Consider the following 13,967-nt stretch of genomic DNA (forward strand, 5'->3'; position numbering starts at 1 on the left):
TTTAGCATCTTGTATTGCAAGTAAGTTTAAGGCCATTTTGATTCCTGTTCCTTTGCAAATGGCTTATTTTTCTTTCCTTTTCTTTTCTTCTCTCTCTGAAAGCTTTAGGATCTTTACTTTGTCTCTATTTTCTGGAGTTTCATAATGCTATGCCTTCACGTGTCTTGCCTGGAGAATCCCAGGGACAGAGGAGCCTGGTGGGCTGCCGTCTATGGGGCCGCACAGAGTCGGACACGACTGACGCGACTTAGCAGTAGCAGTAGCAGCATGACTTCATGTGGGTCTATTTTCTTCTACTGTGGTAAATATTCAGTGGGCCCTTTCAATCTGGCAGTATCTTTCAGTTCTGAGGTGCTTTCTTTTTAAGTAATTTCATTGATCATTTATCCCTTTCTGCTCTCTCTCTTATCTCTTTCAAGATCTTCCACTATTCAGATTAGCCCTCAAAGTTTCTTGCCTTTTCTCTTTTATCTTTCTACATTTGTCCGTACTCTAATTTGGGGAAAATTTTCCCACCTTCATCTTCTACTGCTTTCGTTGCCATATTTCATTTCTGACTTCATATTTTTAATTTCTAAGAGGCTTTTATTTTCTTTATATCCCCAGTTCTTACACCATGGATGGAATATATTCTTTTTCAGCCGTGAGGATATTAATAATGCTTATTTGTTAAATCTGCTCCTGGCAGAGTTTTTGATTCTTCCAGATTAATTCTTTTACTCCATTTTAGAGGATTTCCCCAAGTATCTGCTAATTCTTGGTTATCTGCTCCCAATTAAGCATAACTATAAGGGGGCACATCTTTTATACACTCACATAACTACTACCCAGATTCTGAGCTTGACAACAGAAGTTGATAACTGTGGTCTGATAAATGTGGGAAGGAAACTCCCTACATCACTATCATTAGGTTTTTCTCTTGGCTTGGTCAGATGACCCATGGAAGCGTCTTCCAAGTTCCCACACGGAGTGTAGTAATCTAAAGGCTCACTTTTGGGAAAGTCAATAGAAAAAAGAATCTAGAAGCAACAGATCCTCAGTATTCAGTAGCAGCATGTTATCTTCCTGGTTTTGCCAGTCTGGAAACTCTGTATTTTATCATCTCCAGATATTAAGCCCCCAATTTACACTAGGAAGTGGGAGCAATCCCAGAACAGCAGGCTCTTGGGAAGGGCATCTAAGAACATATGTGCTTCTAGAGCAAACAGCTATTAACTAACCTCCTTTATTTTACTGGGGCTTAGGATTCTGACATCTTAAGTCTGCTAAGTCAGTTATCCCTCCTCCACTTGTTTTCCAACTTCTGATATTTTCTCTCTTATCTCCTCTCTCAATCATTATGAGATTATCTCTTTTAATATCCCATAAATTCATTAGGTTTTTTCCTATTCTACCCTCAATATTTTATCACAAAAATTTTCAAAAATAAAGTTTACAGTAATAGAGTATTGTACAATGAACACCCATAAACTTCAGACTAGATTCTATGGTTAACATTTTGCCATATGTATATTCTGTACACATTCATCCATACATCTATCCGTGCATGCATTCATTTTCTCCATCCATCAGACCATCATAGCTCTTATACATTTCAAAACAAAATGCAAATAAAAGTAAATTTCAATCCTGAATAACTGAGCATTCATATCAATAATTAGAATTAAAATACATAATTCAATTATTTTCCAGGTAAAATTTACATATAGTGAAATTCATAAATCTTGTACCATTCAAAGAGATTTGATAAGTGCATACACTAATGTAGCCCAAACTCTTTTCAAAATACAGAACATTTCCTTCAAACTGAAAATTTCCCCCTACCTTTTTAGAGTCAGTTCCCCTCACCAACCCATCCTAGAGGTAACCATTTTTCTGATTTTTTTCAGCAACAAATAGTTTTTTCTGTCCTAGAATTTCATACAATGGAATCATACAAGAAGTCATCATCTGTGTAAAATTTCACTCAGTATAATATTCCTGAGATTCATTCATGTTATTGAATATATCAGGAGTTAGTTCATTTTTATTGCTGAGTAGTATTTTATCCAATGAATATACAAAAATGTTTTCTTCTTTTGTCAATGGACATTTAAGGTTTTTCTCCAATTTGGGGCTGCATTAATAGAGCTGCTATGAAATTCTTATACAAGTCTTTTGTGGACAAATGTTTCTGAGAGAAAATACCAAACAGTGAAATTTCTGGGTCATTGGAGAAAATAATATGTTTATTTTAAAAGAAATTGCCAAGTTTTTTCCTAAAGTAGTTGTACCATTCCACTTTGTCACTAACAAAATATAAGAAAGAGTTCCAGTTGCTCTATATCTGAACATATTTGGTATTGACACTCATTTCAGTTGAAGCCATCTGATGTCTATGCAGTGATAGTCAGTGTGATTTTAATATGCATTTCCCTGATGACAAGTGAGGGGAAGCATTTTTCATGTGATTACTGGAATTCTTCTATCTTCCTCTGCAAAATGTCTGTTGAAATCACCTGACTTTGGGCAAGTAACTTTCCATCTTTCCTGGACTTCAATTCCTTCATAATTAAATAGAATTCATTATTAACTTGTACATCTTGTGCCTTTCAAGTCTTATAATCCTAAATTTCAGACAGTAGTGTAGTAATTAAATGTCAAAGGTAATCAAAACTATCTTTGACCAATGGCCAGACCAAGACTAAGGATCGTAAACTTTATAATACTATAACTTTGACATTTGTTGAGTCCATGCAATTAACAAAGCGCTTTTGTTTTGTCATTTCATTTTTAAAACAGTTTCAAGTATCAGTATGTGGCAGAATCAGGACCTAAATCTAAATCTTCTGAATTCATGTTCAGTGTTCTCTTCATTAAAATTAACTGAGTACAAGAATGTTCAGGGAAACACTATTCTTAATAACCAAAAACTAAACATTACCCACTACCACTGTCAACAAAAATGGAAGAATATAAGTGTGGTATGTTCACACTATACAGCATTAAACATCAATATTAAGTTCAAATGACAATAGGGATGGACTCATGAACACAGTGTCGAGGGAAAGCAGCCAGGCACAAAAGGGTACATACTATATGATTCCTTTCATATAAAGTGCAAAAAGGAGGCAAAATAAATTAATGTCCTGCTATTAAAAATCAGGATAGCAGTCATCTATGTGGAAGACTTTGACAATTTTCCATTCCATGACCCAGGTGCTGGTTATAAGTCATACACATAGCTAGGCACATTTCTTTACATATATTATACTCTGGTTCCTAAACCTGACTGATCAACAAATCAGCTGCAATGCTTCTTGAACATATAGATTCTCTGAGGCTAGAGATTCTGTTTCAGATTACATGGGACAGAAAACCCATAATTCTTTTTTAAAATCTCTATTTGATTCTACGATTATTCATGGAACAACTACTCTACAAAGTGATTAACAGAATTTTGAACCTCTTTCTATACATATACAAAAACATTAATGTCAAGTAAATGAATGTTCACATAACTGCCAGAAAGCATACACACAACAGCAAAGTCTGTCTATCCAAAGCCAGTCATACCTCTGCTCTTATATGGAATCCATACACAACAGGGACCAATGATATACAATGACATTACGACCCTAAACGTGGAAAGAAACAGAAACAGTTTTACCACAGAGTTTTTCTTGTATCCTGTGTGCCTCAGCTAGCCTTTCTTCAGCAGCCCGTCTTCCGAGTCCAGCTTCCTTTCTAGCAACAGCCAGGTCGTACTCCAGACTTTGTCGCAACGCCTCTCCTTTTTCAACCTCGGATCGTAGCTTGGCAATCTGGCTCTCATAGCTTGCCAGCTAAAAGCAGATTTCTGATATCATGAACCAATATCAAAACATGTCTCCAAGATTATAAGACCAAGAACTCAAACATTTAAATTAACACAGAAATTTGTTTCTGTAATATTTATAAGACAAGAATTTACACATTGATACTTCCTAAAAGACTGGAAAAGAAGCACTAACCTTACTACCAAATAACATTAATTTTCTTATCCTAGAGAATCCACTAGAGAACAAAAATGAAAAGGAAAAAAAATTCTGATACAAACTTCTTATCCAAAATAAAGAGAAATCAACAGGTTTTAATCAGAAATAGTCATATGTAAAAAAGGCATGACATATAGTAAGCATTTAAAACTTCATTCTCTCCTTCCCTTCTAATCCATAATTGAAATCAAGAAGCTAAATATTTTATAAATATTTATTCTGATAAATATTGATAAATATAATCTATATTATTTCTCTTGATTATGATATTACTGATAGAGCATAAAGTAATAAAAGTACCAATTCTGCAGGGGTTTTAATAACCAAATATCTAATTTACTATTTGCGAGAGTTTGAACCAGATGATTTATAAAGTCCCTTCCCACTCTCAAATTCTATGATCTAAACAAAGATTCATTAAATGATATTAAATACTTGCTATATTTCAAGTACAGTGAAAATATAAAAACAAACATTAGAGAGCTCTTGATCACAAGTAATGAAATGCTACAGAAAGGCATAAGGGATTAGTTTTACAAAAGAGATAAAAATACTATGATAGTTCAAAGAAAATCAAAATTACTTATTGCTGCAGGGAGAGAAAGAGATGGCGGATGAGAGAGAATGCTATCATAAAGGAAAGCACAGAGCTACTACATCAGGCTAGAAATAATGGTTCAATCACCAAGAAAGAAGAAAAGACAAAAAGAATTTCTAAAGGGCAACATCAGAAACTACCATTAAGTAGCTGTGTAGTGTTAATATGTAGAACAAGGAAGGAGTTACACTCTTTCTAGCATATAAAATATAATTTTCATTTTAAAAATGTCATAAAAATAACACCTTCAGCACACTTACACTCAAAAGATAAGAATCTACAATTATCTTTTAATATAGTAAGCTAATGAAAAAAATAAAACCTTAATTACACATTCAAGATAACTCCATTAATTTCAGAATCACTCCATCCCTCAGGAGTAAAGCTGTTAACATCTGGGCATTCCCAGTTAGGCCAGTCATTTACCTGTTCGTGCTCAGACCCACTCCACCCCCTATCCTTCTCCACACTGTTCTGTATTCCAGGAACTACACGTGCCATGACAACTTGACCACGGCTTCTCAAGCGTCTGAGTCAATAAGAGGCACTGCGCTGTACCTGAGGACAGGAAAGGGGAAGCCAGGATATTTGTCCCTCTCTCAATCTACCCTGAGCAGCATCTCTTCCTTGCGCTTGCAAATACTTCCGGATAGGCCCTCCATCCAAGGCCCTAATTTTTTCAACCTTAGGAACAGAAGTGGCTTCCTAGTGTTACTACCCTCTGGGTCACCTTACCATCCCCCATTTGTCTATTTCCCTCTTCTGGTACTTATGTAATCAATTCCATTTGGACATCAAGCAGTATGACTCTTAATACCAGAAATAGTTTCGAGATGGGTTCTCTGTTCTGCGAGCTTGGTTTGTTTTTTCTTTAATTTTAAAATTCTACCTATAAATGATATTGAGCTTCCCAGGTAGCTCTAGTGGTAAAGAATATGCCTGTCAATGCAGGAGACTCAGGAGATGCAGGTTCAATGCTTGGGTTGAGAAAATCCCCTGGAGGAGGAAATGGCAACCCACTCCAGTATTCTTGCCTAGAGAATCTCATGGACAGAGGAGCTTGGCAGAATATAGTCCATAGGGTTACAAAGAGTTAGACATGAATAAAGTGACCTAGCATGCATGCATAAATGATATCATTCAGTATTTGCCTTTCTCTGTCTCACTAATTTCACTTACCATAATGCCCCCAGGTCCATCTATGTTGGCACAAATGGCAAGATGTCACTCTTTTTATGGCTGAGTAATATTCCATTAAATATATGTATTGTGTGTGTATATACACAAATATTTTCTTTATCCATTCAGCTATTGATGGACACTTAGATTTTAAAGATATTTTATGCCAATCACCCAGTGTATTAGTATTAGGAGTACCTGATAAGGCAAATACCTGGCCTTGGTTTTTACATGGTTTCATTCCTCTCTGCCTTGCTTTATAATGGACACATTTAGAAATCATATGGCTAAAAAAATTAATATATACGTAAAATCATCTAAACAAATAATTGAAACAATAAGAATGTATAGTAATTGGAGCTGAACCAATCATAACTACCTATTTTGAGAAAGTTCCCTTTCTTTCATAAGATAATTTCCTATCTCTTTAATGTGAACACATAATTCAAAATACTTTGATCATATGAAAGACAGTAAATGTATGTTCTGCTAAGAGAAATGTGATAACTATAAATGTATGTGAAAGAACATATTTAATGGATGAATGATTAGCAGGTCAGGAAGCAACAGTTAGAACTGGACATGGAACAACAGACTGGTTCCAAATAGGAAAAGGCATACGTCAAGGCTGTATATTGTCACCCTGCTTATTTAACTTATATGCAGAGTACATCATGAGAAACGTTGGACTGGAAGAAACACAAGCTGGAATCAAGAGTGCCGGGAGAAATATCAATCACCTCAGATATGCAGATGACACCACCCTTATGGCAGAAAGTGAAGAGGAGCTAAAAAGCCTCTTGATGAAAGTGAAAGAGGAGAGTGAAAAAGTTGGCTTAAAGCTCAACATTCAGAAAAAGAAGATCATGGCATCTGGTCCCATCACTTCACAGGAAATAGATGGGGAAACAGTGGAAACAGTGTCAGACTTTATTCTTTTGGGCTCCAAAATCACTGCAGATGGTGACTGCAGCCATGAAATTAAAAGACACTTACTCCTTGGAAGAAAAGTTATGACCAAGCTAGATAGTATATTCAAAAGCAGAGACATTACTTTGCCGACTAAGGTCCGTCTAGTCAAGGCTATGGTTCTTCCTGTGGTCATGTATAGATGTGAGAGTTGGACTGTGAAGAAGGCTGAGTGCCGAAGAATTGATGCTTTTGAACTGTGGTGTTGGAGAAGACTCTTGAGAGTCCCTTGGACTGCAAGGAGATCCAACCAGTCCATTCTGAAGGAGATCAACCCTGGGATTTCTTTGGAAGGAATGATGCTAAAGCTGAAACTCCAGTACTTTGGCCACCTCATGTGAACAGTTGACTCACTGGAAAAGACTCTGATGCTGGGAGGGATTGGAGGCAGGAGGAGGAGGGGACGACTGAGGATGAGATGGCTGGATGCCATCACGGACTTAATGGACATGAGTCTGAGTGAACTCCGAGAGATGGTGATGGACAGGGAGGCCTGGCGTGCTGCGATTCATGGGGTCGCAAAGAGTCGGACACGACTGAGCGACTGAACTGACTATTCTCAAGTAAAATGTATGTTTGGTTTTAAAAAATAAAAAAGTTTTAGAGATTATGAATAATTAGCACTCATTTAACAAAATACAACTTGATATTCAGTATGCAATAATGTAACATAAATAAAAGCAATTACTACTTCAATTATTTAAAATTATCTCAATTGCCATTAAAAATGCAAACAAAAGCGTTACATACTGATCACTTGTCATTTTAATCATAAACCATCATTCCTTAGATAAGCTGAAACAAAAAGTTATTCAACACACAATTACTGAGGACCTATTATGTGCCAATAAGCAACTCAGGAGGTACAGACCCAAAGCATGGTCACTGCATTCAGCTCTCAGGAAGCTTAAGGACTAAAGAAGATTAGGTAAGTGTGAAATAAATGTTCTAGCTCTAAAATATCTGTAACAACATATTATGGAAGAGCAGAGAAAAGACTAAGTATCTTCACCTTTAAAAGGTGTCCCAACAGAACAGCATTGGAATTTAACAAAAAGAGAAGGGAAATACACAGTTTACATTTGACTGTCAATAAATTACAACTAGTATTACTGTTCACAGGCACTTCACAAGTTCTATTTCACCTAATTATCTCAACAACCCTTAGGACCAGTGTTTCACAAGGAGAAACCAATGATGTACAAGATAGATAACTTGCTGAAGGTCACATACCTTGTAAATGGAAGGACCAAGAATGAGTCCAGGTCTGTGTAATTCCATATTTTTTTACTACATCAGGCTACCTAAGCTTTAAGGATGAGTAAGATTTAAACAGAGAAAAAGAAGAAAACAGAGAAAAAAGACAACAGACAGAAAAGACATACAGATATAATTCATGAATTATCCTAGAGTAAAAAGTAACTACTGTCTTTGGAATATATGCATATACATATGAAATACATATATTTATATACACACAGGCTAATAAAAGATATAATGATATAATTTTAAAAGAAACTACAATAATTCATGAATTACACTATGATCAAAAGGTCCATACTCAAATTTAAGAGACTGTTCTGCGACTGAGACCATAAGGAACCTACATTAAGATTTCCAAAATGTCTAATTTATAAATATCCCTTAGTCACCAAACACATACCTCAATTAACACTTTTGATCAACTGTGTTGATTGTTAATCAAAATAAAATTAAGACAACATACAAATAAATACAAAAGTTCATTAAATTTCTACTTTAACACTCCGAAACAACTCCACTGTACTTAAAAAATCATGTTATATTAATTTCCTTTTTAAGCACGAGAATGTTATAGTGCAAAATACTGAAACAAGGAGTTTCTAACATGCAAAATGAATCTAAAATAAGCAAACTCTACTTTTACCATTATATAAGAAAGAAAATTCTACCTCTGCATTGTGCTTAGTTGTTATTTCTAATTTTTCTTTCTTAGCCCGATGGAGTTTCTTTCTGAGATCAGCAGTGATATCCAAGTCTGTTTCACTTTTAACCATTTGTTTTATATCAGATGAGGCATTCTTCAACCTATCAAAAGAAAATATAATTCTTATGAAGTAAATTTCAGGCACTTCTGGTATATCTGATAACTTACCTCTCAAAAAATAGGGAACACGTTATGGTCCTTACCCGAAAGAAATGTGCCAGTAAAAGATATTGATTGCAAAAGCTAAGACAGAAATGCAAAGCAGTATATAAACAAATCACTGTCCACTGGGAAACCACCACACTGTTCAAGATAGGTAATTAAAGGTTATCTCATCCTACCACAAGCTGACAAGTTTTGGAGAAGACTGAGTTCTTTCCTTACTACTCTTAAAAAACAGGTTTAAATTATGCAAATAAAACACATACTACAAAAAGTACAAGAATACAAATTCATGCTTTAAAATGAAAGAGTAAAGCACTCTCTTTTCCCAAAATTAAAATGTTAACCAAAATAACAGCAAAGAGAATTTAGAGATATAAACTCAAAAGGAGAATGAAGATAGGAGATGAGACAGTAGCTATAAAATATTGGAAGTTGGAATGCAGGTGGATAAGTGGTGACTGATTGACATAAGCAACCTGAATTGAAAGCCAAAGAAGGCAACTGGATTTACACCAGAGTCACCAAAAAGCTCACTTCATTAGCAACATCTTTTAAAATGGGGGTAATAGTAGAGCAGAAAACAGAAGAATTGGTTGAAAGTCTGCCAAAGAAATAATGAGCTCCTCAGATCCTCTACCCTATACACCACACACTGGGTATTGATTTCTTCCCCACTCTGGCAGAACACTAGGGGTTTAGTCCCTGGAGAGGATAAAACAGAACATCTCAGGATATCAGATACAAACGTGGTAAGTGTTCCACACCAAAAACAAGACATTCAAGTAAAAAGATATATAATAAATTAACATCCTTGATCTTCTAATATTTATTGTCTACCAGAATGCTGGCAACCAAAACAGTGACTGGAAGAATCTTCCCTGGAGAATCTAACCAGCAGGCAAAAAAGACCCAAAGAGGATAATGCTAGAGGTTTTCCAGCCAAACAGCTTAACCAGATCAGCTGACAGAGAAAACCTCGCACACAGAGCTTCCTATCATCCTTTTAGACCTTCGCTTCTAAATATGAACAGACAGCCAAGGATCACCAGAAATTAAGCAGCATTTAACAAGAAAGACAGAGACCGCAAGGGACAGGGAAGAAGTCAAAGATTATTCCACGGAAAAATAACTTTAAACAGAGAGAAAGGGAAAACCCCTAACATTAAAATGCTCAGAAAAATAGGAAGAGATAAAAAAATCCATAAAACAAAAACTAGATGCAATTTTAAATGAAATATTCATAGAACAAAAAAAGAGAGCTCTTGGAAATCAAAAACACAAGGTAAGAAATGAACAACTAACTAAATAAAAGAAAAATATCCAAGATGCCTGAAAAAATTCCAAGCAAAAATAATTTCCACTTAAGAATTTTATGCTCAACAAGTACCATTCAAAGCCAAGAGTATGAGAAAGACTATTTCAGTTCTGTAAGACATCAAACCAGTTACCTACAGTGAATTTTCTCAAGGGGATACTGGAGACTTGCCTCACCAAAATAAAACCCACACTGAAAAAAAGACATGGGATTCCAGCAGTAGGGTATTCAAAACAAGAAAACAGCAAAGGGATGTCTAAGACAGGACTCTTGAGAGTCCCTTGGACAGCAAGGACATCAAACCAGTCAATCCTAAAGGAAATCAACCCTGAATATTCACTGGAAGGATTGATGCTAAAGCTAAAGCTCCGATACTTTAGCCACCCAATGCGAAGAGCTCACTCACTGGAAAAGACCCTAGTGCTGGGAAAGACTGAGGGCTAAAGAAAAAGGGAGCAGCAGAGGATGAGATGGTTGGATGGCACCACTGACTCAATGGACATGAATGTGAGCAAACTCTGGGAGACTGTGAAGGACAGGGAAGCCTGGCGTGCTGCAGTTAATGAGGTAACAAAGAATTGGACACGACTTAGCAACTGAGCAAGAAGACAGGAGGATGGAAGGAGATACCCAGTGAGAACTGTGGGATAATGTCCCAACTGAACTGGCCAACACCTCCAGGAGTGATTTCTTTAAGAACATGAAAACAGAAAATAACAGATAGCATCATCGACTCAATAGACATGAATAGACATGAATAGCATCACCAACTCAACAGACAAGACAGAGGAGCCTGGCATGCTGCAGTCCATGGGGTTACAAAGAGCTAGACACGAGTTAGCGACTGAACAAGAAAAACGAAAATGGAATTTAGTTGTTTAATGTAAGACTAAAATAAGAAAGAATCAATGAAACCAAAATTTGGTTCTTTAAAAAGGTTAATAAACTTAATAAACTTTTAGTTAGCTACACAAAGAAAAAAAGAGAAGAAACTCAAAAATATAAAAACAAAGGATGAAAGAGCGAATGGCACTACCAACCTAGAAGGATTATAATGAGTAACATGAACAACTTTATGCTAACAAATTAGACAATTTAAATCAAATGGACGAATTCCTAAAAAGATAGTAACTACTAAAACTAACTCAAAAGGGAATGTAAATCAGAACAGACTTATAGCATTAAATTAATATATTTCAAATCTAACCATAAGCCAAGTCTAGATTACTTCATGAGTAAATCCTACCAAACTTTAAAGAAGTAATACCAATCCTCACATTAGAAGTGGGCAAAATGTTTCTCAAAATCATTCTGAGTCTGAAACAGACATCACTAGACAGAAAGGGTAATAGACCAATATCTTTCATGAAGAGAAATACAAAAAATCCTCAACAAAACATTAGCAAACCAAATCCAGCAACATCATAAAAGAATTAAATTACAACATGACTAACTGGCATTTATTCCAAAAGTAGAAAATTCATACAATGTCTGAAACTCAATTGATGTAAAATACCGTTTTACTAAAACAAAGGACAAAAAGTACGTATCTCAATAGATGATCAAAATCCAGCACCCATTTATGATTAAAAAAAAAACAAAAACTCTCAACAAATTGGGAATACCAGGAAATTTTATCAATCTGTGAAAGGGCCTGAATGAAAAACTGCCAAAAAGTAGCATCAAACTTTATGGTGAAAGTTTAAAAACCAAAAGTTTCTCCTAAGTCTGGGAACAAAACTGAGATGTCTACTATTTTTACTCAAGACTGTGTTGGAGCTTATAGACAGTGCAACAAGGAAAGAAAAAGAAAAAAAAAGGCACAAATACTGGAAGGGAAAAGGTAAAACTATGTAATTAAAAAGGACATGATCCTTCAAGATTATCCTAAGAAATTCATTAAGAAGCAAAAAGACTAGAACAAAAAACAATTTCAGCAAGGTCACAGAATATGTTAATAGACAAAAACCAATCACATTTCTAAATACTAGCAATAAATAATCTAAAAAGAAATTTAAAACATAATTCCACTTATACTAGCATCAAAAAATAGACAGGATTAAATTTAACAAAAGATGTATAAGACTTCTACCGTGAAAAGCACAAATTATTGCTGAAATAAATTGAAGACCTAAATAAATGAAGTCTTTCCACATTACATACATATATTTGAAGACGAGTACTTTAAGGTGGTCACTTTCTCCAAACTGAATATGGATTCAACATATTCCCTGCCAAAATCCCAGCAGCTTCTATTTTTCTGTAGAAACTGACAAGCTGCAAGCAACTATATTCTGAGTGCATGTCAAGTCGCTTTAGTCATGTCCGACTCTGTTCAACGCTATGGACCGTAACCCACCAGGCTCCTCTGTCCACAGGATTCTCCAGGCAAGAATACTGGAGTGGGCAGCCATTTCCTTTTCCAGAGGATCTTCCTGACCCAGGGATTGAACCTGTGTCTCTTTTTATGTCTCCTGCACTGGCAGGCATGTTCTTTACCACTAGTGCCACGTGGGAAGCCCCACAACTACACTCTAGTAAAAATTAATTCAAAAAATAAAAATATATAAACCTGGTTTCCTGTGCAAAAACTCCGTATTTTTTATGAAACCTTTTATCTGTACATTTTAAAAACTGTGTTATCATTCTAATCCATGGATAATTTGTCTTTAAAAATATAGCACCACAGCTTTCAGAACAAGGCCCATACAGAGTAAACCTGATGGTGTGAAGCACAATGTGTACACAAGCCAATGAGATGATCTCTGTGGGAGCCACTTACAATTGCTTTCTTAAATATGACAACTATTTTAACTATTGTGATTATTCTGTAAGCATTAGGTTTTCAGACTTACTAAACCAAAACCAAATGAACATGGAATCTTCTTTACACTCAAAAAAAAAGAAAGAAAGAAATTGACAAGTGGACCCAAAAATTTATATGGAAAAGCAAAGAACTCAGAAAATGAAAATCATCTTTAGGAAAAACAAATGGGAGGACTTGCACCTTCTAAATCGAAAAACCATAAAACTACAGTAATCAAAACTGTAGAATTGATTGAAGAACAGACAGGTAGATCAGTATACCAGAATTGAGACTATAAAATAAACTCATCTATTTACATGCAGTCAATAAATTATCAACAAAGCAGCCAAGGCAATTCAATGGGGAAAAGAGAATTTTATCAACAGATGGTACTTCAGTTCAGTTCAGTTCAGTTCAGTTGTTCAGTCGTGTCCGACTCTTTGCGACCCCATGGACTGCACCATGCCAGGCCTCCCTGTCCATCACCAACTCCTGGAATTTACTCAAACTCATGTCCAATGAGTAGGCGATGCCATCCAACCACCTTATTCTCTGTCGTCCCCTTCTCCTCCCGCCTTCAATCTTTCCCAGCATCAGGGTCTTTTCAAATGAGTTAGCTCTTCACATCAGGTGGCCAAAGTATTGAAGTTTCAGCTTCAGCATCAGTTCTTCCAATGAATATTCAGGACTAATTTTCTTTAGGATAAACTGATTGGATCTACTTGCTGTCCAAGGGACTCTCAAAACTCTTCTCCAACACCACAATTCAAAGGCACCAATTCTTTGGCACTCAGCTTTCTTTATAGTCCAACTCTCACATCCATACATGACTACTGGAAAAACCATAGCCTTGACTAGACGGACCTTTGTTGGCGAAGTAGTATCTCTGCTTTTTAATATGCTGTCTAGGTTGGTCATAACTTTTCTTCCAAAGAGTAAGTGTCTTTTAATTT

At 35.7% G+C, this 13,967-nt stretch overlaps 1 protein-coding gene across 1 annotated transcript in view; it reads right to left on the reverse strand.

Annotated features, from left to right (window-relative positions):
- CCDC171 (coiled-coil domain containing 171) overlaps positions 1-13,967 on the reverse strand; it is a 321,044-nt gene that overhangs the window by 302,591 nt on the left and 4,486 nt on the right. Inside the window, exons 2-3 of the mRNA XM_052645254.1 lie at positions 8,694-8,829; positions 3,650-3,824 (exon numbers count right to left, since the gene is read on the reverse strand). Coding sequence (XP_052501214.1) covers positions 3,650-3,824; positions 8,694-8,829 — 311 coding nt within the window. The remainder of the gene's footprint in view (positions 1-3,649; positions 3,825-8,693; positions 8,830-13,967) is intronic.

The sequence above is a fragment of the Budorcas taxicolor genome, chromosome 8, assembly GCF_023091745.1.
Source record: "Budorcas taxicolor isolate Tak-1 chromosome 8, Takin1.1, whole genome shotgun sequence".
Classification (NCBI taxonomy): Eukaryota; Metazoa; Chordata; class Mammalia; order Artiodactyla; family Bovidae; genus Budorcas; species Budorcas taxicolor.